Source organism: Leptonotus elevatus, chromosome 2 (genome assembly GCF_054856555.1).
Source record: "Leptonotus elevatus isolate MCC_2025b chromosome 2, RoL_Lele_1.0, whole genome shotgun sequence".
NCBI classification, from domain to species: Eukaryota; Metazoa; Chordata; class Actinopteri; order Syngnathiformes; family Syngnathidae; genus Leptonotus; species Leptonotus elevatus.
In genome coordinates this window covers 18,760,614-18,785,674 of record NC_141240.1, presented here as the reverse complement: position 1 = coordinate 18,785,674, position 25,061 = coordinate 18,760,614, and the positions used below count along the sequence as shown (strand labels likewise).

Sequence of the window (25,061 nt, the reverse complement as noted above, 5' to 3'; positions counted from 1 at the left end):
AGCAAACATGGTTCACTGAAACATTTTTATTACAATATAATACTCTCAAAATAAATTGCTTTCCCGTTCAGTGGGTGAAAATGATTTTTTTTTACCAAAATATTTTCACAATACATCAAAAATCTTTTGAATGTAAGTCCTAGAAAACATGAAACAGCATAAATATGTTCAGAATCTCAATGGAAAACAACTTTTTCTGCCATCGTCGTTCGTCGTTGGAGAAACATTATTACCAGCATCATATTAAAATCATTCAGGAAGATAAAATCTTGCCAGGAAATGAGGTCCCATGACCACAAACAGTAAATACAACAGAGAAAGGTTATTCCAGTAGATATTAGTGACTAAATTGACTTTTGTTGCTTCACGCAAATACTTGCTGTGTATCCTTTATTCCTCTTTTCCCATTAACTACACCACCCCATTCAAACACAGGGCAAAAGAAGACTTGCAAAGTTCGATCCATTTATTCCCACGTGTGTTATTTTCATCTGACATTTGGCAGGTATTGATAAAAGACTGCATGCTAATGGCAACATTTGCCGCTGAAGGGAGAGCCTTGTGCTGTGTGGCTCATTGCCAGCATGCTCGGAGGTGAAAACAGGGCCGTGAGTCAAGCCTTGGTTGATGAGCAAGCCTTGCTGTTAGAACAGTGCAGCTGCACACTCAAAGAGACTCTCTGTTGGTCATCTTGAATAAGACGACAACACACACACACAAAAAAGGCCTCCAGTGGACTGGAGTCTAAGCTGCTGCTGTGGGAGCTCGACTGCTATTCCCGTGACGATTATGTGAAGCCAGGCCCCTTGGCTTTTCACAAGCTTCTTCTATTGTTCCCTTGTTTACCTCTTTCCCTACATGCAGGATGTTTTCAAGAGAACAACTGACACTGAATTGGTAACAGCAGAAGCCAGTTAGGCCGTAGTAAGTATTGAAGTAGGGGCAGTCTAAATGCAAAGTGGGGGTAGAGACGATGGGCATATAATTGAAAGAATACATTGGGGGGGAAAAATAATCATGCGTTTGTAACAGGTAAACTATATATAGATAGACTCCCATTTCTGTTTAACCACGCCACCACCATCCCATGAAAAATAAACATTCCACAACATTGTTAAAAACAAAAATTACAAAATGTAAAATATATTAATATTATAAAAATGTGTTTCAAATTCAACATGTAAGTTGATGGAAACACTTCTCTTCTCCTTTTTGTAAATGCTAACAAATGACACGTCGTCAGAATGGGATCGAATGGAAAAATTCTGCACTGTGTAGTACAGTAAGTATAATGTCCAGTTTTACTGGAAAGAGTTTGTGTGTGTGTGTACATGTGTTAACGGACGTTAGAAAAAGTAGAAAGGCATGGACATAGAAGAGCACAATGTATCCCACCAGGCACTATCCAATTGTTAATTAGCATAATGTGTGAATGCATGTCTTCCTGTCGAAATATGATGTTGTGGGTCACGTTGGTAAAGTGACCATACTCATATTGCTGTGCTGGAAAAATGTTGAATACTGCTGCTAATTTTAGTACAAATTCCCTCTGAATTCCATTCCAGAGTTCACAGAATGAAAGGCATGTTGGTCTTACATAGTAAGAGGATGTGCTGCTTGAACAGAAGCCAACACCGATCCAAGCTGTCTCGTGTTTGTTGCGAAGCTCCAAAAGCAATGATATCACAGCCACTCAGGTTGTGGGTGTGTGTTAACACTTATGGTAGATGGGGTCAAGCCTGCAGAGACAAACGTCACTCGCTCTGCTGGCTGAAGTCGGGAGAGTCGCTTGAACAGCTGCTCCTGGTCCTGCTCGCCCGGTTCTCATGTGCGCACAAATATAACCCCCAGTGAAGTCTCATGATCTGCTTCATCAAAGGAATCTACATAGGTATGATGAGAAAGTACATTTGGTGCTTGTCCACCTCAGACTCATATGCTGCACAAATTCTAAGTACAAGTCTGTGTTCTTTGATTGGAATGATTGCATGACATGAACTTGATACCATAACTGACAGGAAGATGCTATGGGGGAGTGCTGGGTATGAGTTCTATCACCAAAGCCAGTCCTGATCTGGTCCTAGTTACTGTCCAAGTTTGAAAAGTAAACATCAGAGGGGAGGCACCTTGTCCTCATACTGTGGTGGCGGGGTGAGAGGTTCTATTGTGATCCCAGCACCCGGTTGAGAATTGGGCACCTTCTCCGATTTGATCCTCCGGATTTTGATGGGGAGAAGTTTGCGGGCACTTTTACCAGGTTTCCGATTTGAGGCAGAAGCAGCCGCAGGTGTGGCACCGGAGGTGGGGCCAGGCTGCGATCCGGGATCCGCAACCTCTGGACCTTCAAATTCATACTGCACCCCATCAACTTGGACCAAGTCATCGTAGGAGGGGAGCTGGGAGGAGCTGGGCTGAAGGTTGCTCTGACGGACAGGGTACTGGCTACTGCCTACTGCCTCCTCATATGTGGGCACAGCATAGCATTGGGTGTCTGGTTCGGCGCTGCAGAAAATAGAAGCAAGAAGAGATAAATAGCACGATTGGTGATTGTAAAAAGCTAAAGTGGTGATTGAAACAATGAAAATGCTTACAGATCACATTTGATGGTCTGCTGTCAGCACACTACATAGATTGAAAGGCAAAGAGCCCACATCAAGACAAACTAGTGAAAACGCTACAGTTTGTGCCTAGATACACATACAGTAAATACAAGTATATAAGTCCGTGCTTCTGGAACTCACCGGAAATACTCAAGCCGTTGTCAACAAACATGATGCTTGCAGCAAAGAACCACACTCCTGGAGCGAGGAGGAAACCGACTACTTCTTTTAGAGTGGTGAGTGACATAAATATAATGTATTTTATTGAATGTATAATAAGTTAAAAGCGGAAATGACGTTATTTATGTAATATAGTTGTCCGCGCGTCGCGGTCCTCACGGGTTATTCCAATCGAGCACAAATGAGCATGTAAGTTTCCTCGATTGTTTCAGAAACCGGAATTCTGACCTTGACCCGGATACTGACTGCATGTAAACGTAGTCACACCATTGAGCTCACTTCAGCAAGCTGTTCCAAAACAAAGGCTTTGATTAGCATGATTACTGGGGGCAGAGGAAAATGTGAGCGTTTACTACCTACTTGCGAGAGCGGCAAAACAGAATCTGAGCGATGATAATAAATACACTAAAAGCATTCATTGTATTTTCACTGTTGAGGGCAGCCCAATATCACGAGCGAATTACACTAGATTTATTTTCAACACTGCATTGTGATTTTTGAAATTTCACTTACTTTTCTACATCGCCATTCTCCCTGGCTGTCACACCTCTGCGGTTCTGGGCCTCCTGAAGCCTCCGCTGCTCCCTCTGCTTGTTCCTCATCCCCAGACACAAGGACAACAGTAGCATGACCACCCCCGAGGCCACCAGGACAAAGGCCACAGAGGAAGCTTTGCTTTTCCTGTTCCCAGAAGAATCACCTTCTCCTCCACCTGCACTACTATTGTTGTTGTTGTTAGCAGCCGGGCCTGCAGGCACCACGCTCCATACGATCATGACAATGCCGAGGGCCACGAGTCCAACACCCAGAGCGCAGAGTGCATACTGAGAACCAGAATTCCCACTGTTCTCATTGATGCTGCCATTGTTGTTGTTGTTGTTGTTGTTGTTGTTATTGTCATTTGTGTGTCCTCTGCTGTGGGGGCTGGATTGTCCATCCGCACTGGAACGCATCTTGACAGTCACTCCAATTCAATCAGTCGATCAAGTGCAATGAGGTCAAAAGCTAAAGAAAAAAACACACAAGTATTTAACATTGCTTAAAAAAAATGCTTACAACTATCTGGCAAGAGGCTCTGACTGGTCTGACTTAAAACAATGAGGAAACAAGCTGCCTCCACCCTCAGTTTTGCACTTTATGGGAATTCAAGCCCAGATTTCAGAGTAAGAGCCATAAAACAAAGTGACATACAATGCCACTGGCACGTCTATGCAAAAGGTGTGTTAAATAGTCAAAGATTTACAGGGAAGTCACTTATTTTCCACAGTGAGGAAAAAAGCTTACTTAATATTGGCACACTGACTGTAAAAAGAAAAAAAACACGACGTACGTGCCACAACATCCAACATAGAATTTGGTATATTGTATTCATCCATATTAAATATGGCTGATTATGTTTTGGGTCTTGGGAAGCACTGCTGGGGCTCTTTTATTTTACACTTGATGGGTGGGCAGGCAATCCACAGACCTAAATATATGTATACCACAGACATACGGCCAAAATATTCACAATGAAATCTTACCAAAAAATCTTGATCCTTGCTTGGCTCCTGCCACTGCTATTGCTTGCAGTATAGGTCATAAATGCCACCTCATCCATCCTAGTGGCGAGGACTTTTGCCAACCTTAACCAAAACAATTTAACAAATGTCATGAGAATTTCTATGTACTGTCAATTTCTGAACATGTTTCTGTAATCAAGCCATTCTGAACATTGCCACATTTTGATATAACAGTGCAAGTAATTTAGATAATATTGAATGTATGCCCCCACACTAGTCTCTTTGCCCATGACCTGGCAGCTATGCTAGACAAAGATCCACCAACTTCAAGTGACTACTACATGGAAGTATTACCATCACAAAGACAAAAGGTAAACAGCTCCAGTGTTAGCAGAGATTAACTTTAGCTAAGAAAAGCATTATCGGGGTTAGTTTCTAAAAACTGACACACAATCGAATGTCAGACAAAGTTGTTGTGTTGACTTGGGTGCGTGATGGTATTTCGCTTTGGCTTTGTGCCCGCCGCAGACTTCATATGCATAGTTGTGCTACACCAGACTCACAGAATGCCCCTAAATGGTCACATTTCCCCAAAAAATTTGAGACAGTGCGAGTAAATTATTCGCAACCGATTATAGCCATGGACACGGTTGGGAGAATTACTTTTAAAATGTAATCCATTACAGTTACAAGTTACCTGCTAAAAAATGTAGTTAGTAATGTAATCCAAGTACAATAATATTAAAGTAATGTAACTGGATTACTTTTGGGTTACTCCAATATTGAGTATGCTCTTGAAGACAAAATAAAAATAAATATCACCTCAATATATATTCTATACAATGTGCCCCTGCTGTTTGCGGGTAACAAGGACTCGGGCAGCCTACAAATAGCAAAAATTCTTGTGTAATTAAAAAGCATGTAGGCTATTGATTGATTGATTATTGATTGATTGAAGGCCATATGCTGTTTTCGAACTGTCACTAAAAGCAACTAGATAGATAGATAGATAGATAGATAGTCATCCAATGAGGATGACATCAACTGCAAAATGAACTTTTATCCCAGTCACAAGTTTAGCCATGTATATGTTGTGCATGATGTTTAAATAGTGAATTGGTGGGAGGAAGATTTGTTTGGAAGGTGTAACTCACATTATGGTTGTAGGCTAGCGGGCTAGCTAGCAAGAAGTTACAGCGCGTAGCATGCCGCTGGACTCTTAGCTCAAACTTTCGCTCCGAGTAAGTTCCAGTGAATACCGGTCGCCATTAACTCCTCCGTAAAGCTTTTTCAAACTGCCCGCATGTGGGGGATACGACTAGTCAGTTCGTTTGTTCATTCCCACCTCCCCGACATGTAGCAACGGTCTCACTCGCACGGGCTTGCACGCGCTCTGTCTCGCTCTGTCCCTCTCTCTCTCTCGCCCTCTTTCGCACTCATCGTAGAAATTGTAATCCTTCGATGTAATTCCCATTTTTAATAAATGTACCTGTAATCTTATTACATGTTTTTTTCCCTGTAACTGTAATGGAATAGTTACTTCTTCTTTTTTTGTAATCTGATTTCATAACGGCGGTACATGTCTTCCGTTACTCCCCAAGCCTGGCCATGGACACAATTGTACAGTATAAAGATGTTAAATATTAGATAATCATGAAAGCTTGAAGTATTATATTATGGATATATGGGGCCAGTAGTAGCTTTTGACAGGGGCCATCCACACTCAGAACCAAATTCCCCCCAGGCTCCCTGCCCTTTCGTCGACAACCGTATATGAAAGAGGCATCAAACAATAAGACGGTCATCTGTCCGTCTTGGACATGATGGCATGAAGCCCATCAGATGGCGGATGTACTGTTTATCAATAGTAAGTTTGAAAGCCCCCGCAATCAGGGCCTCACCTAGGGCAGTGGTTTCCAACCTTTCCCCCCGCACGGACAGGTTCATACAAGTCCACAACTTTTGCGGACCGGCAACCAAGTGGGTTGAAGGGGAGAAGAGATGCTTGGCTGTTCGGCGGCTGATTAATTACAACAACAAACGCAAATTCACAAATTATTTTTATGTGCCTGCGGCCAAATCAATGTTTAAACATCAATTTTTTTAGGGAAATATTCAACAAAATGTCTTACTTAGGGTTAGGGTTCACACGTTAAGCATGGAAGAATGTTATATTAATGGAACATTAAGCCTTAATATTTTATTTCAATGCTGTTCAAACATAAAATAGATTGCAACAGATTGTTTGTTAAATACAGTGGCTCACAGTTATAAGCCTGACGTTTCAGATAAATAAATGCATTTTCATACAAATCTTACATGTACAAGTTTACTGATGAGTAGGCCTATTTTCTAAATTTGAGTAAAAATAAATTGCAATAATCAACTAAAAGATAATGTATCGGGATTAATCATTATCGAATCGAATCGTGACTTATGAATCGTGATACGGATCAAATCGACCGGTACTAGGCAATTCACACCCCTAGTGAGGTCACTATGGTAATGTTAATGATACGCGGAGCAACTCAAAAACTGGGGTATTTTGTAGATATAACAATAAATAAGAATTAAGACACATTTTTATGTAACTATATTAGCAGCGCCCTCCTTAAATGCACCAATATAACAAGGTAACGCAAAACAAATCTAAAGTCCATGAGTAACTCACTCACCATAATACTAAATTAAGAGCCGCTCGCCACGGAGCCCATCATGCATGGGAATCACATGTAGCTATAAATCCATGCACCTTTGTTTTCTTCTTGGTCATAGGCTCCTGTGATGTCTCATCACTGGGCCTTTTCTCCGTTACAAAGAAACTTTCCAATTATGTCTGTTTTTTACTCATTTTGCTAACTTGTTGATTAGCATCAGTGCTACGCGACTGAGATAATTAGCATCTTGACATGCGTCAAGAATCCGTCATAAACAGAGAATCCGGTCACTTTTCAAAATAAAATATTTTTAAGCCTCGGCTAATCAATTAACCGGAAGTATAGTACGTTTTTTTATTCTTTCATCTGTGCGGCCCGGTCCAAATTGGCCCACGGCCCGGTGGTTGGGGACCACTGACCTAGGACATATATACTGTGCACACAACTACTAGGAGGGATGGTTAGCTCACGCACACACACGCGCTCTCTCACGCGCGCGCACACACGCACGCACACACACACACTGCAGATCACCAAAGAATGTGTGACATGAGCCAAAATTATGACGTGGACAGCTGAGTAAAGTTCCTTCATACAAAGCATTTCATACATTTCACCGAATAACTTCATGCAATAGATGGAGATTCTAATACAGCCTCGGTTTTCCTGCTAGGCTACTACGTCCACGTATGGGCAGTGGGCATGCTGGTGGTAACATTTCGTGTTGCCGCGCGACTCTAACACTTAGCGAGTGCAGTGAAGGGCTTTATGTGCCATCAACAGGGAAGTAGACTGGAACGCTCAAGGGTGAGTTTTGTCCCAAACGCAAAGACAAACTACTAAACACAAAAGTTGAGTCCATGTTGGAGTTGTAAAATGCTACATTCGGCAGTGGAACACAAGACTCTGGACGCGTAATAAAAAAAATAAAAAAATAAAAAACTACGTTACGTCACAGCGATCAACGGCGACACACCCTGCGGTTGTTGGAAACTTTCCAGTTTAAAGAAGTGTCGTCTAACTTTGGGTACCGTGTGACTTGTGAGCTGCAGCCAAAGAAAGTGGTATGTTGTTTTGTACACTCACCTCCACTAAAATGGTCTTCGTTGTCTGCATTTGGTCATCGAATGAATGTGATGTGCAAATAAGTCGACGGCATCACATTTTTAGTGACAAAACAACCGAAATGAACAAGCTGTGTTTGCTTTGAAATAGACTGTTCCAGAGAAAGAGAGGGAGAGCGAGAGAGACACACAACCAGACAGGGAAGGAGGTTACTTCCACTTCAGGGTTAACCCTTTACTGACAACAACCTTAAAACTGGCAGCTCCTCATTAATAAAATGGCATGGCATTTTTATTTAATGCTTCATCTTAATCAAAAATATGTGCAAATTGGCAGCATTGTGGATGAGTGGTTTTTGCCTTAAACTCAAAAGCTTCTAAATTATATATATATATATATATATATATATATATATATATATATATATATATATATATATATATATATATATATATATATATATATATATATATATATAATAAATCATGTTAGCTATAAATCAGTGGTCTCTAACTTTTCTTTTTGCACCACACACACACTTAACGAAATCAATATTTCCACAGACTGGCTTAGAAACAAAAATACTCATTACACTGAATCAGTTGTGGTAAATAGTGGCAGCCCTGTGCTTGTTTCTGTTCAACTAGGTGGCCCCGTCTTGGAGTAATGGGAGACAATGACACCAGAAGTCTAGCGCTTACGTTAAGTTTGCTCTGTGATTTGTTTTTGTTTTCCGTCATTACAGAAAATGGAGTGGTAATGGAGGCAAGGTAGTGCTGCTGAAGTGGTTTTGTGATAAGGATTGTAAATGTAATTGTTGGAAGAAGTTGAAGGCTCTTCTCCTTTTCCTCCCCTCCCCTGCCCGCCCCTCCCCTCCCGGAGCATGCCATGTTGAGCATATTTAAGAAAATTAATAGTAAAATAACGTGAAAGGTGAGCAATACCAATAACAGGCCACGCACTACTTGTGTGTGTGTTGAACATGCATAATACAATTAGTTTTCCCTGAATAGTATGCCGCACATAAGTTTTACATTTGTGCTTACGCAAACTGTTCAACGTAAGCAAAGTCCGGCAGAATTTACATACCAAAAAGTGCTTACACACACTGAAAGCGAAAGTAATGTGGTGACATGAGATGGTAGATTGAAAAGTGAAACAGCAGTACCAGGTGGTCATGAACACACAACCTCATTAAAGAGTTCATTATCATAAATGTTTCATGTTGTCACCTTGTTCATCAGCCAACCACAATGACTGAAACTGACATCTGCTTTGTTTTCCCATCCACTATTTGTTTACATGTCGCAAGCTTGTACAAACAAAGCAACCCCCGTTTTTCAGATCTGTTGCTGTCCAAGACATAAGCAAAGGTTTGACACTAATGGCAAAAGCAGTTGAGACCAAGACCACTAGACTGCATTGTTCTGGTTGGAGCTTTTCTTCCTATTAACACTGTTATCTGCCTTCTCTGACTTCACATGCAGGAACCGAGACAGGAAAGCACAGGGAAAAGCCTTGATTGCATTTAATGTTTTCCCTTGAAGCAAGTTATTAAATCATCATGTATGAATTGAGCATATGCCCATGCTTATGTGTTGTGTAGCAAGTAAACCTAAACAAACTTCCAGTGAAGTTGAGTGTTAAATATAAATAAAAGAGAATACAATGATTTGGAAGTCTTTTTCAACCTATATTTAATTGAATGCACTGCATGTGTTACAACAATTGTAAAATAGTTCAACTACTAAACTGGCCTGCCAGTAGCCTAGACTTGACTCCCATTTGCACGTTTTGAAGCACAAAATATGATGGAGACCCCTAGACTGTTGAGCAACTGAATTTGTACATCAAGCAAGAATGGAAAGCACCTGCATCAACAACGCTTCAACAATTGATGTCATCATTTCCCAAACATTGAGGTTTGTTAAGAGGAAAGTTGATGTGTAACATGGGTAAACCTGTCTTGTCCAAGATTTCTGGGAGCGCGTTGGAGGCATCGAATTCAAAATGAGTGAATATTTGAAAACAAAACAAAAAAAACAAAGTTGATCAGTTTGAACATTAAATATCTCATCTTTGTAGTATATTGAATTGAATATACAGTTAGGCTGGAAAGCATTTTCAAATCATTGTAGCCTATTCTGCTTTTATTTAGGTCTTACATAACGCCCCAACTTCATTGGATTAAATAGAAATATCCATTACAGAAACTGCTACCATCATAAAGCGGTACTGAGAATTAGTCCCACGCCAGCCCTGTTGTTCACCCGTCTACAAAAGCGTGGTATACATAAGGAGCATGTTTTTTGGGAGTCAACTTCACTTTTTTTAGGCTTGCTGTTAGCTCTTTGTTTTTGGGTCTGGTGGCCCTCATTTTCCGCATTTCTTCACGTTATTCACATTTTTTGACATCCTGTTTTAGTGGGGTTTATGAGCTGAAAGCCCAAATCATGTAAAAAATAAACGAGGACGAGCACCTGTACATTGATTTGCAAACACAAAATCATGACTGTGACTTGTGTGCAATACAGTACAGTAAAACCCCCGGCTGGGACAGTTACAATTAAAAACGTCTGGTGAATGTCTTTGCAACCTTTAACGAACCCTGACGAAAACCAACATTTGCTACACTCACAAGACGGGACCACTCAGTGAGATACCACCTTAAGGGAAAATGATGAAAATAGTAACGCAGAGTGAATTGGAGAAGTAACTTTAATCTGATTAATGGTCTGGAAAGTGTAACCTGTTACTGATTGCTAGTTACCAGAAAATGTGGTCATATTAGAGTAACACATCATGTAACATCACTGTCACAATTATTTCAATTTCCTGTTCTGTGGTTATTGTATTTTCCAATAGCATTTGCTCTTCAAATCATACAACTTTTGACACATGTTTAGAAAAGGGTTTAAAGATGTCAAGTAAAAACAGTGTCAGTGAATAATAATAAAGATTATAATAGTTGTGTAGTTGAGGCTCTGTGTAGCTGCAAAGTTAATTAATGCACCTCTTTTTTTCATTTGTTAAACAGTCCCAATGAGTCCCATCACCTGGCAAAAGAATTGAGAGAAAAACACAAACTGTGCATATGTCAAGTAAGGTCATGTAGATGTCATTTTTATTATAATGTCCCTCTGAGACCGTCTATTTGGAGGCTGCATCACTCTTGTTTAGCGTCACTTTTACCACCTGTGTCTGGCCTCTACTTCCTGCTGGCTGTAACGCAGCACACATAATTCACTTATATTTGATTTAAAAAAGAAAATAAAAGACCTTTATCTTTCATACATCACTTCTATTAATTTTGAATTCACACAAACATTCGTCAACAACTTTGTGTGTTTGCAAAATTAAAATGACAAACATACATTATACTCAAACATTTTTTGTTAATTGAGACTTGGTACATTGACAAGGCATCACACACATCAGAGCTACAAAGAAGTATGAATGATCATTTTACATTAATAAGACCTTTCTTTTTTTGTCAGAGTACCGTTGAATACAAATTCCCCATACAAATCCCATTAGTCCACACAATGAACATGTACAAAAATAATCAATATAGCTTCAGCTCTCCATTTTTTCATTCTGTAAGAAAAACAAGTCACATATTCCAGGAGATTCTGTTTTCCTTTAAACAGACAGGTGAACGAAGACGTAAGTGCAATCTGTCATCAAAAGGTTCCTCTTCATACCCCGCGGACAGCGTAGCCGTGTCACACTCCGATAACCTCACACATTGGTCACCCCGATGTTGGCGTAAGCTCGGACAGGGCTCCCTTGTGTCCTGGGAGGTGTTTGCTCTCTGACCTCACCAGGTAGCAACCCATAGCTGTTGTGGTAGCTCAAGTCCCGTCCATTGCGTGCTTTTGGGCTGAATCCTGTTGGCGGCTATAACAAATATAAATGTGCCGTTTACAGAGTCAGGAGGAATACGTGCAGCAGTGCTTCAATTGAGGAAATGCACATATTTTACATTAGCAAAATCAAAGAACCAAAAATATTACTGAAATAATTAACTCAATTTACTTGCAATTCACTTAGTGCTAAATCTGGGCCTGTTCAGTTGCACACAACGATGTTGGATTATTGGAAACTAGTGGCTACACAGGTCACCAACATTTTGGAAACTGTGAGCTACTTCTTGGGTACTGATTAATGAGAAGGGCAACCAGCTTGATACATACTTCTAAAATATTTTTTTCTCTCAAATTAACTTTAATAATAATATTATATGTTACTATTAACTTATTCACTCACAGCCATTTTTACTGAAGCAACCCCCTTCGCTCCTGGTTCATTTACTTTTGACTAATTTTGCAAGCCCACAGAATATTGTGTTCTATAGCTATAAAAACATGGAACCTACCAAAAGAAATATTAGAGTCTCTGATCACTTATACTCTGCTCCCACCTGCTGGTAATTTTTTTGTTTGATATAACTACCATTGCTTTAAGCCACCTTGTCATGTCAGAAGTTGCATCAAAGCCTTCTGTATGCTCTTGCATAAAAACAAACAAATAAACAAACAAACAAACACGTTTTTGGGAAATAAGGACATATGAAAAAAAACAACAACAATGTTTTTACACATTTTTGGGATTGAATGAGTTAATATTGATTTAAATTGAATGTGAAGACACTTATGTTAATGAGATCTCAATATAATTAAGATTTCCACGATCCCAAAATTAGGGCCACCCTCAGACTTCACCGTGTATCAGAACTTAAGTCTGAACGGGAGAATCCCTGTGCACCTTTAATGTGTACATGCCCGGTGCGTAAAAAAAAAAGAGACTTAAGCGTGAACGGGAGAGACTATGCCCCATTATGAGCACTTGTATCTGTTGTATTGGCACTAGTGATGCACCGAGTATTCGGCCACCGAAAATGTTTGGCCGAGAATGGCAAAAATTTGCATTTTCGGCATTCGGCCGAAATAAAATTCTAGCCGAAAGAATATGGCAGAAAGAGCATGTTGTGGTGGTGCACGCAAAAAAGCAAAACAAAAAAAAAAAACGCTGCTAGCAAGTGTCTGTTTAAATTAAACACCAAACACGGGAGTGAGTGTTTGCTTGCTGCTCGCTGCCGTTTGTGAGTACCGGCAGCTTCATTGTGCACACCGTAGAAGGAGAGGGCCGCTTGGTAAACTATGTCAAAAAAGAGAGCGCTGCCGAGTACTGCACTACATATGAGCTACTCTTTCTCCTGCAGCGCCTTCCTTTTTTTCTTTGATGAGAGCCCCTCCACTTTTTCACTTGCATTTTGGTGGCTGTGCTAAATACTTTAGCTAATGTTAGCACTATTGCTATCAACAGTTTTAAACAAGTAAACACTTACCACTATCTCCGGATGAATACAGATGTGTACAGGAGGCCGTGTGAGACTTTGCAGTCTGTTCCCATAGTCGATTGGCTGGTGCGAAGAAATGTATTAATTTTTAATCGTTGGTGAATATGTGAATGTGCCGATTTTAAGTACGCCGCACCGTGTCCTGCTCCAAATAGCCTACAAATGCGTCATCCGCACGCATACGTGCCCGCCAGTGCCAACTACTGTACATTGACTATAAAGTGCAATTGCACCGCCAGTAAATGCTCAGTTGCTCACCCCGCGTTTGGTGTTTAATGTACCATTCGCCAACATGTCTCTGATGTTTGCGGTGTGGACGCATTTAAATTTATATTGTGCTTTGTTAAAATGGCTGTGCTAAATAGGCCTAAATATTTTATAATAATATTATAATTTTAATTAATTATAATAAATGGAATGATCATGAAAAATTGGCATAATTTTTTCCCGGCTTTTCAGTTTTCGGCCAAGCATTTCTCATTTTCTGTTTTCGGTTTCGGCCCCAAAAAATTCATTTTGGTGCATCCCTAATTGGCACTATTATAACTATTATTATATATAAAAGGCCATCAATGTTTAATAGCTGCACAGTTGTTTTAGCAGAAGTATCTTTCAGAAGCATCTTAAAGAGAAGTTCGTTTTACTGCACATAACGCTATACATATTTTGTACATTGTGTTTGGATCAAGATGGCAAGATGAGCTCATTGCTTTTACCCACCTTGACAGCCCTCCTTCTCAGTGAGCCCTCATCATCCGTGTGTCGACTGGCAGAGCCGGGCGACCTACTTGGGGAGTTTTGGCGAAGGGGAGTTGGCGGCGTTCCCAAAACTATGCGCTCATAGTCTTGCTTGGCATCTGCCCTGCAATGTTCAAGTCAAATTTAATATCTCTTGCTGAAGTATACTTAACAAAGTTAAGAGTTCATAGGAAGTGGGTGCTAAAACAAAAATGTGCTGGATCGCGTTTACCTGGCCAGGCCTAACAGATTTGTCAGCTCTTCTTCAAGGTGTCGACGAACCATGTGCTTGCTGCTGGGAATTCCCATTGTTGTGGCCAAGGTGTCGCTGGAAAAACTGGGTTCCAGCACCATGACGGCTCCATGGATGCCGCTGCTAACCACACCTTCTGCAAACTCCTGCACAGATGGACGCAAGGCTTTAGCGATTTTGAAATTTGGCTATAAAAAGAAGCGAATTCACTGTGAAATTGCTCATTCCCTTATCCTCACCTTGAGGTCAATGTCTTTAAGCCATTTGATGACACGGTGAGAGGTCCAAACCAAAAGGTCCATGTTCTGGTGCTCACACTGTACCCGGCGGGCCTGCAGTGCCTGGCGAGCATTTCAACAGGCACTTTTCACTCAAGTGAGATTCTCTCAAGTTTTAGGGGCCAGGTTATGTGCTGCGTGCGTTGACACTTACGTCCTTGTCAAAATTTAGTGAGTGCAGCAGCTCGATGCCCAGCAGCAAGCTGGCCTGGTGGAACTTTTTGGAGATGTTGAGATGGCGCTCAAGGTCACGGCGGGTCAGGGAGTGGAGCATGCGTCCGTCCACCAAGTGGGTGTGAAATGCCTGAGAGTATTGCGGCAAGCCCACGTCGCTGAGCCAGGCCTTGGCCACCCAGTGGTGGTCCATATCGGCAGCCTTGGACAACCTGCACAAGGGCAGTGTCAGTTTTGGCCGTGCATAGCCGCCTCAGCCATTTGATTACTGTTTAGACTCATCATGTTTGCATAATATGTGTACTGTGTGAATGGTAGACATGTTTGCATTAGTTGTGTATGTAAATAGACATTCACATTGTGTGCACATTTGAAGGGACAGCTAGATGATAACATTGTGTGTGTGGCCAGACAGATATAGTAATCCCCTCTGCATCACCCACTTCCGCATAAATTAAATCCGCAATATCGAAATACCTTATTTAAATACGCTAGACATGGTTTTATAACATTCATGACACTCTAATAAAGGTATTAACACATCTTTACAAACATACACACATTTAACATGTAACATATTAGCAGAGAGCAAGCTCGATGGCTATCACAAATTGTACAGTGTAGGCCGACTGATCCTTCTGTGATGACATTACACAAATCAAACAAACATCATGTGACAATTTATAAGAATAATCATGGCCTGAAATGTACCTTATAAAATAAACCTACTGGTGTCACTTTCTACTGCCCAAAGCAGGATTACATTCAATAATTTTCAACGAAAATTAGGCTGTGCTGAATAGCAGTTCCTGTTTTGTTCTTCTTTCACGTTGACGCGTCTTCAAACAAGTTTGGCGACATCTAGTGACTGGAAGTAGAATTACACCAGATTTAAACACGCATCAGACCTAACTAAAGCGATTAGCTGTACAAAATAAAATCATCGAAATTGCTGGACAGCGAACCTGGAATAATGGAGGCCGAATACCAAAACCAACCATCAAATGCAACACTCCCTTCCATGCAATGTAATGCAAAGTTTGTCATTCTTTCCTCACCCTCTTCCATCCTCAGCCTCCCTGTAGTCTTCAATGGCCAAACGCAGTTTACGACGATGCATCAAACTGGTTACGCCCAAACCAAGCTCCAGGTCTTCATCCGTGAGCCCCAATAACACCTACAATACAAACATGTCAACATAACTTAACTCAGTCCATACCTCACTTCCGTATTCACTTTTTAAAGGGTAACTTCACAAGAAATCAGACTCTTGCTCCACCCCTCACTAAGATTTGAAATTGATGCTTAAAGGGGGTGTTGCCTGGAAGACCGTTGGGTTGCAAATGGGAAGAGCGTTGGTCTGGCTGTGATTGACAGCAGCAACTCGCTAAGATGGCGTTTAAGGAGGCGTGTACGAGACTGAGCCGGTGGGTGGCGGGGACGGCTACGTCATTATCCACTTCTCATGTAATGAGAGGACAAACAGTCAAATTGTGTTTATCCCAGTGTTTAACCCCAAGATGGGACCAAACACACGTTTTTTTTTTTAACCAAAATTCTAGCTTCCAACAAACATGATCTAATATGTCAAAAAAAAAAAAAAGGACCAGAACATCTAGACAGCATTAGTAGACACCAGTTTATACAGTTTGTAAAAAAAAAAAAGTGTACTCCTTATGTCATAAGGACTCTCTCTAATTTCAAATAGCTTCTGAGTACCATGGCAGAGTAGATTGTTGTATGCTTTGTACATTATTTGTGCTATTTTAAACTCAATTAAGTCATACAATTTCATTGTATTTAATTTAATCAATAGTGATTGTCTTGATTCTGCATATTTTGATCGATTAATAATTCTTATGGTTCTTTTTTTGCAGTTTGAAAACCGGGTCGGTATTTGTTTTATGTGAGTTTCCCCAGATTTCCACACCAATAGGTCAGATAAGGTAATAATAATGAACAATATAATGTGTATAATGATTTTTTATTCAGGACATCGTTAGTTTTAGAGAATATCCCTATGATTTTTGACATTTTTCTTTTGACATTTTCTTTGTGCGACTTCCAACATAATTTATCGTCAATAACTACTCTAAGAAATTTTTATTTATTTATCTATTTATCTTTCTATTTCAATTGAGTTTACCATAATTTTGACTCGAGTGATTTGTCTAGTGCCAAAAACTATGAACTTGGTTTTGTTTAAGCTTAATGATAAGTCAAACCAATTTGAAATGTACTCCATGAGTGATCTTCAAGTGTTTTGATTGAATATTGTTGAACTGTAATTACTGATATCTATCGACAAAATTACTTTTCATCCATTTATATGCTAAACCTCTTGTGCCATATCTTTCTAATTTATTCACTTTCTCTAATTGAGTTACAATAAGCCTCCGCATATTTGCGTTTTGTTATCCGTGAAGTTACGTATTTGCGGACTTATTTTTGTAACCCACCCATCCTCTTTTATTTGCTGAAAAATGTAACTATGAAGTGAGTTGAGTAGTTTCATTAAGACATAAGCAGCAGTAGGCCATTACAATCTATGTTAAGGGTGCATCAATTACATACGGATTTGTGTTATTTGTGGCAGGGCTCAGTCCATATACCCCCGCCCCGTGAATAGGAGGGGATTCACTGTATACCTTACCTTCCCACTCTTGACGTTCTCCGAGCAGGTGCGTATGTACATTGGCATCGCCATGACAACCTCCAGCCAGGCCTGCACGGTGCCCGCCCTCCACTGGGACATGGGCGTGCTCCTGGCTAGCTCCACCTGCTGCAGGCGGTCCAGCTGCTCCTCGGGGCCATCCGGCAAGCTGAGGCTGAGGCGGGTGGGGCTGGCTAGGCCGTCCGAGTCTGGGTGAGTGGGTGAATGGGGGGAGAGGGAGCGGGGAGACGGGGGAAGGACATGTGGGTGTTGTGGTTGGCAGTGTGAGTGAGGGCAGAGGTGGCATCGTGGATCTGGTGAGCAGTGACATCACACAAGGTTTCTCAAGAGCAGGGGTGGGCATATCTAGGTAGGATTTCTTTTCTTTCTTTCTTTTTTTTGTTTTTTAAGGGCAGATGAGCCCAGTCAATTGTGGGAAGAATGAACAATAAATAAAATATATAAAAGTCAATTTTGAAAAACAAATATAATAAAAAAAAACATTTGATTGATATAAAAATATTTTAATTGACCACATTTAGGAAAATATATGTAAATTAATACAATACATATTATAGTACTTTAAGGCTAGTTAAAGTAAATGACTAGTGGGCCAGATTAAAGAACGGAGCAGGCCTTATGCAGCCTGAGGTCTGTACATGCCCATTCCTGCCCTCAAGGTAAGAGCTTAATTGATATACTGTATCTCAAGTCAAGTAATACTACTACTAATAATAATAAAAATGAGATTACATTAAGGTATGCACGATTTCAACAATAGGTTTAGTAGCTATAAATATGCTTTTGACAATAATAATAATGATAATCGGTCATCTAATATTCGTTCTTTAAAGTTCTTTTTTATTTATATTTATACAAATGTATTCAATAGAATCGAATCTGGCAATAGTTTTCATGTACAATACAGTATATATATTAATTATTTCCATATCAATCTTGTTGTTTTTAGAGCACTCTAGGAAGTGTGTATTTTTAAACCCATAATTGTTGTGGTACTGTATTGTAGTTTTACTTTCTCTTTACCTGCTTTACCAAGGGTTAGAACCACTACAATGTGAACTTTTTTCATTTGCATTGTGACGTTGACGTTACAAGATCTTCACCAGTAGGTGGCAATGTGGAGCTAATAATAATTGTCCAACAGGCAGGAGCTACAGACTTAGGCATCATCATAAATCATGTGGTCCCCAGTGCAAAACAATCTTCTTGTTAAACCAATATGCATTTCATCCTGCCTGTGTATAAAGTGTTGCCGGTTTGATACCGTTTTGATGCCTAAAATAAACTACACATGAAATGCTTCTCAAAATGCCTGTTGGAAAACACTTCCTGTTTTGATTTCTGTAGGATACAAATGAAGATTTGTCCCTATAGGTTCAAAACAAATCAATATTAATTGACCCATATAGTAAGTAGAAAATCATCACTCTATGCATTATGGGATATTAACCGCAGCACTAATGAACCATACTACTCTTCTTGTACCAAAAACTGTAATAATTTTTCTCTCTCAAAGCTAATCATCAGAACTGGGGGGGGGGGGGGGCAGATACCAATTTGTGATCATGTTACCATTTCTTACCACCCTACAAGATTGGAAATTGCTGCAACAAAAAATGTGACCCATCTTCTGCACACAATATCAGGATGATTGTGAAATTGTGTTCTGTGGAAAACATCGAAAAGCTCTCTTTTAGTGTGTTAGAACAGTGATTCTCAACTGGTGGGTTGGGACCCTGAAGTGGGTCGTGGACATATCGTAAAACATTACTGGGGTCCACGGTTTGTCACAGTAACGACATGAAGGATCAAACAGCTCATAATGTATTTACTTTGCACAGTGGTCCTGTGCACACAAAGGCAATTCTCATTTACCACAGTGTTGAGTTTTTCATTGGATTGTTTACATACAATACAAATATTTACTGAAATTATGACCATACTACTGCATCAGCATTCTGAATTTGAGCTACATTGCCACTGTAGGAGCCAAACTCTGTTTTAAACTGCACGAGGGCCTCCCGCAGTGAAATATTTAACATACATCCCGGGTCACACTTGCCTAACATTATTTTGACTGGCATGCGTAAAGTTTGTAATATTGACTATTCAGCTTTAAGGTGAAATTTCAAGATGAACCTAAAATTGACTGTAACCCGCAGGTCAACTTAATCCAACCTTTGCTAAAAATTTGAATGCACATCTAACTGTTAAGGGTTTCAGGACTTTATGCATAACTTGCTATTCTCCAGCAAGGTGCCGAATGGCAAAATTCACAATAGAGGTTTGACCCACGAATGGACTAATATACATATTTCCTGGTTCGTTTCGAGTTGTTATTCAAACGGTTCTCTGCATCATGCTCTTACAAATGACTAACAGTAGCCAGTAGGGTCTGTTTTCAATTTACATTTCCTTTGCTTTGAGCCTCTATAAGAGTGGTTTGCCGCTTGGCCACAACAGTTGAGAACTACTGCAGTTAGTGCAAACGAGTTACAGTAGGTCACGTGTTTCCAGCATGGTGTCCTTTCCCTCTCAATGTCATCTCCGATTGCAACGATGAAGATGTGCGCTCACATTTGGAGGGAGAGGAAAGGAGGCCATTTGAAAGCATCCTCCAACACATGCACACACAAGGTACACAAGATTAGAGCCATGGCAAATGAACACACACAAATATTAACACACAGGGAAAGAGAGGATAGCCACATGAAAACTCAACATGATTTATTTTAATTTTAAAATAATTTTATTTAGATCTTATGTCGCCACCATGTTTCTTTTTCTTTAGTTTAACCATGCCTTTTGAAATGTCACACACACACACATCTTACGGCCTCACAGTCTGTTGAACTGCTTTCCTTTTTAAATAAAATTCTTCCATAATATTAATTTTCTGTATTGTTGTCCCATTTACAACAAGTAAAACATCTGAGGGGGAAAAAACAAACACAGACGGGCTCAATAACTTTAAAACGACCTCTTGGATTCTTTTGAAAGTTGGCAAGAGTTCAAAATGAATGCCTAAATGTTTCATAAAATAAACAGCTGGGAGTGATTATGCATGCAATCCAATTCATTTTTTTGGGTTGAATTGCCCCGACCGCTGCACACGCCCAGTAATGCGTGCAGTCAGTAGTGTAGCAGGGCAAAGTCAGGTTAAAGAGGAAGTCAAGTCAACACATTTCAATACTGTACAATAATGTGTTCTATGTACCACAACTAGTCTTAACACGGTATTCTGATTAATATTGCATTTGTGGAATATGAATTAAGCAGAAAAATCTACTTGTTTTTATCCATCTCAGGGGGCAGCTATTTTGCTTCAAATTGCCACTTGGTGTCGACCAAAAATGACATCACAATGCAAGAGCTCGGTTAACAAATGCCAAGGTTCATCTGTTTTTGGTCGACGTTCGTAAGATGAGCCTTTAGGCACTCTGATGTCATTTTCGGTCGCCAGCATGTGTCAGTAAAAGGTAAAATGGCCACCACGAGACGGATTAAAACAGGTGAATTTTTCTGCATAATTCATATTCCAAATACACAATCTTAATCAGAATACCGTGTTAAGACTAGTGAGGAGGCATACAATATAATATTGTCAAGAAAATGTTGGACTTGACTTCCCCTTCAACATCAGAAGAGATTTCCTGGGGGCGAGGCAATGCAGACTCCAGCTCTATTCAGCAAAAGCACACGAATAATCTGACCGCTATCATTGTCTTTCACTTAACCACCTTGTATTATTACCCTTTAGCATAACTTTGATTGCATTTTGGGGGGAATCAGATAGATGATCCCTAGATCATAATACACTGTTGAACAGGCTGAAAACTTGGGTAGGACTACCGCTAAATGGAACAGTCTAAAATGGTTCAGGTTCTACTTGGAGGAAAGGAGTTTTTGTTTGTTTGTTTGTTTGTTTGTTTTTTGATCGTTGGAAGTTTTGAATCTGATCGAATGGTAATGACATGTGGGGTCCCTCACGGTTCAGTCCTCCGACCACTTTGGTTTTGACTGCAGTATGCTATCGATTAAATTCTTCAGAACTCTAATACTCTACTCTAATACTCTCTTGGCAATGCAGATGACACGCATCTACACTATATCTAACAATGTCCTCAAATGACAACAGTTCAATTAAGGTGTTATGTCTTAAATCAATAACTTAATGAACCAAAATTTCCTTCAACTAAACCAAAACTAAACTGAGGTAAGGCCAGAAGAAGTTGATCTCCAGTAAGCTTGGTTATTGTTATCGTCTTCTGACTGGAAAGCTGCAGCTCATTCAGAACACTGCAGCTTGGGTTCTGACCACAACAAGGAGATCAGAAATACTCCAATCCTAGTTCAGATGCAGAATATACCTTAAAGTTCTTCTACTAGTCAATAAATCACAGAATGGTTTAGGTCATGAATATGTTGACATGCTAATGGAGTATAAACCCAAGACTTGGGTCAATTAGTGGAGGCCAGAGTTCAAAGTAAACATGGTGAAGCAGCATTTTGCTGTTATGCTGCACATATATAGAATAAGCTGGCAACAGGAAGTGACACCAGCCTCAAATGTAAATGCAATTATGAAACATAATTATGGTGAAAAATAGTCATACAAAAAGGTTCCACTATGCAAAAAAATATTTAATTTTTATCTGCAACATTATGCACTACGTTATTTTTTTTTATAAACATTCTTAAAATGGTTGACTTTTTCCTTGTTTTACTAGTCACTGCGTGTGTCTAATTTTGTGAAGAAGCCTTGCACTTGTTTAGTTAAAATGGATGACAAGTTCCTGACCATTTGACAAACGTAGTCAAAAGAGTGTCGGGAGTAACTGACCTCTCTTTTCTCAAAGCAGACAGTTGTTAGTTTATTTCACGGACAGTGGAATCGCATGCGTTGTGGGAGAGGAGCTACAGTATGTGCATGCATGGCACAATATGGCACGTACAAACGCTTCTATCTGATAGATAGAAATCACATTTCCCACAATTCCTGCTGGGCCTCGTGTTGCTAGGGAACAAAGTGCCTTGAGTGGAGGATTTATTCCGCTAAAAGAGGCGCTTGCGCAGTTTTCCTGACTGTAGACAGAATGGGATGGATTTGAGGGGTCTGCATGTCGCCCACAGGAAAACTAATCTCGTCATGGTAGTGTGGAAGGACGGGGAATGGACCAAGCAGGACGGTAAACGGGAGGGGGGGCGGTTTAAAGGTAGTCAGGGTTACATATCAAAAATAAGAAAAGGCATTCAGGACAAGGAGAAAATTACACACACACACACACACACAAAGTGCACATCAACTGTCGTTATTTACACGTACAGCAGTCCTTCAAGTTTGCAGTTGAGTGAAAATCAAAATAAGAATTGAAACTAATATCCACCATGTCTTTGCGCTCTATTTACAAGAATGTACATACATACAAGTGTAATTTGCTAGGTCACACTCACACCTTCATACATGCTCTCTGTCACGCATACATTAACAACGCTGTCCTCTGAACATTTCCACAGACGCTCTGTGGCCTTTACCAGTCTGCGTCCTCCTCTATGTAATAATCGGGTGTTGCAGTACCATCAAACAGACCCGGGTCCAGGGACTTGCGCTGCTTTCCTCGGGCGAAGACTCGCGACAAAGAGCCCAGGCCCATCTTCTCCTTCTTCTTCTTACATTTCGCCACCTCCAGATCTTCTAGAGACTGACGGACAAACAAAAGGAGGTGTGAAGAAAGAGGGCAAAAAGATGCTGCCGATAAATACCAAGACACAAGAAGTGAGGTGACATTTGTCATGCTGCCAGGCGAGCACATACAAACGCAGCAAAAAGCCTGCTTGACTCACTTTGATATGACGAGCATGCTTTGGGGCAGCTGCATATCGTTGGGGGACTTTTTTTCCAACCTTTTACTCAGCCAAGGGACAAAGTTTACATTAGAAAAACCTATGGCATACCCCCAAAATAAATACAAATGTCACAAATTAAACAGGTTGACCCGAAAAATGTATTTACCGTGATACCATTGCTGCTATTTTCAGTTTGTGCCATAAAATGCTCCTAAATGTGCAAAAACATCAGCAAAGTCCAAATAGAATTTGGATGACAGTTTCACAGGAACCAACCAATGCGGCGCACCACGGCTCACAGCAGAGGCTAAGTTTGAAGCCGATAAGGTTGATCTCGCAAAGCCAGTGACAGTCGATAAATTGAAAAAAGAAATTGGAAGACGGCAATGTTCCACACTGTTGTTGAATCCAGTGGTCCATTTTATCAGCGGTGTTTGTATAATGGTGGAAACCACTATGAAAATATGGCTTACAAGTGGAATTCATTTTAAAATGGAATTTTAATCTCATTTTCAAATCATTGCGGGAAACTGCAAAAATCACGCTGATTAATCTCAAACAGCAGCACTAAATAAAACAAATGAAGGTCTGCTGTGTTTCATGCTCGGCACATTGGAGACAACGTTGATTTAAGAGGAGACTGCGGGCAGCAAGAAAATCTCCACTTTCAGCGTGACCACGCAGCTAGCGAGGAGGCAGTGCGGGAGTTTGCGGCATTGGCGGGCATCGCTTACATTGCAGAGTGAGTGAGTCCGATGACGTGGAGAGTTGATGTCACTAGGTGTGGACGACCTGTCTCCCTCCACAGCGGAGGCGTCGGAGATGATGGAGGGCTGACGCGAGTGGCAAGGGCTCACCCGCACAGAAGCCACTAAATGGGATGAGAGCGGGAGGGGGGAAAGCTTTTGATTAAAAAAAAAATATTTTTTACACATGGACTTTGGCACTGAATGCCACTAATTAGTAAAATTGGATTCTTGTGACATTCTTTACTGTCATATATAGGCATAAAAAGCTTGAAAATACATGCAATCATGTGCAGTTGCCAAGCAACAGTGCGTGAGCGTTTACCGGTCAGACTGGTACGACTGTGATTTTATGCATATTTTCATTTATTTTCATCTTCTGTCTTGACTATTTTGCGCTAATTTACCAATTTGCACAGCATAAATCACAACACCTACACACTAGGGGTTGAATGACTTTTTTTTTTGTAGTCGAGTTGAATTCAATAATTTTAATGTATAAAAGGTGCTATATAAATAAAGTTTGATTGATTGATAATTAATTTCCCCATAGATATTTTTACTTTTTTTTGGGGGGGGGGGGGCAGTTTCACGTAAAGACATTTTGTATTTTGAAAGACAGGTATAGTATCATGAAAAAAACAAAACGCCATTACGCTAATTGTAGATGTCGTAATTAGTATGAATCTTGCGCTGATTCCCTTTAACAAACCAACTAGCGTGTTGTAATTCAGGACACTGTAGTCACTAGGCAGGCTATAAAAAAAAATTGCCATTTGTGTTTCACTGTTTTTATTCACTTTTGCTTTTATTGGACAGCGTACAGTAAGGTCCGTGCATTATTATAAAGTATGTTTTGGCAAAGAGGAAGGGATTTTACTTTTCACCGCTGCCTTTGTTCCCTGCAGCCAGACCCGTGGTCTCGCTGGTATGAATATTTGAAAACTATAGCAGTAATCGTTACACCCCTCGTTGGGTTCCCTTT

General features: G+C 40.3%; 2 protein-coding genes across 5 annotated transcripts in view; both read right to left on the bottom strand.

Moving 5' to 3' along the window:
* Positions 1 to 11: 11 nt before the first annotated feature.
* tmem51a (transmembrane protein 51a) lies at positions 12 to 8,187 on the bottom strand. Its single transcript, XM_086069389.1, has 4 exons — positions 8,026 to 8,187; positions 4,304 to 4,405; positions 3,294 to 3,785; positions 12 to 2,502 (listed from the first exon to the last, which is right to left on the bottom strand). Exons 3-4 carry the CDS (start codon positions 3,731 to 3,733, stop codon positions 2,112 to 2,114), a joined length of 831 nt encoding a protein of 276 aa, XP_085925515.1. The 5' UTR covers positions 3,734 to 3,785; positions 4,304 to 4,405; positions 8,026 to 8,187; the 3' UTR covers positions 12 to 2,111.
* A 2,517-nt stretch (positions 8,188 to 10,704) lies between these two features.
* kazna (kazrin, periplakin interacting protein a) overlaps positions 10,705 to 25,061 on the bottom strand; it is a 134,948-nt gene continuing 120,591 nt past the window's right edge. For 3 of the 4 annotated variants that reach the window (XM_086068661.1, XM_086068663.1, XM_086068664.1), the window contains 10 exons: positions 24,065 to 24,201; positions 23,062 to 23,185; positions 17,463 to 17,671; positions 15,868 to 15,986; positions 14,790 to 15,021; positions 14,597 to 14,698; positions 14,337 to 14,503; positions 14,087 to 14,228; positions 13,355 to 13,429; positions 10,705 to 11,904 (listed from right to left, as the gene is read on the bottom strand). In XM_086068661.1, the coding sequence (XP_085924787.1) occupies positions 11,746 to 11,904; positions 13,355 to 13,429; positions 14,087 to 14,228; positions 14,337 to 14,503; positions 14,597 to 14,698; positions 14,790 to 15,021; positions 15,868 to 15,986; positions 17,463 to 17,671; positions 23,062 to 23,185; positions 24,065 to 24,201 (1,466 nt within the window). In that variant the 3' untranslated portion in view covers positions 10,705 to 11,745. The remainder of the gene's footprint in view (positions 11,905 to 13,354; positions 13,430 to 14,086; positions 14,229 to 14,336; positions 14,504 to 14,596; positions 14,699 to 14,789; positions 15,022 to 15,867; positions 15,987 to 17,462; positions 17,672 to 23,061; positions 23,186 to 24,064; positions 24,202 to 25,061) is intronic. The other variant, XM_086068662.1, reaches the window with a different exon arrangement.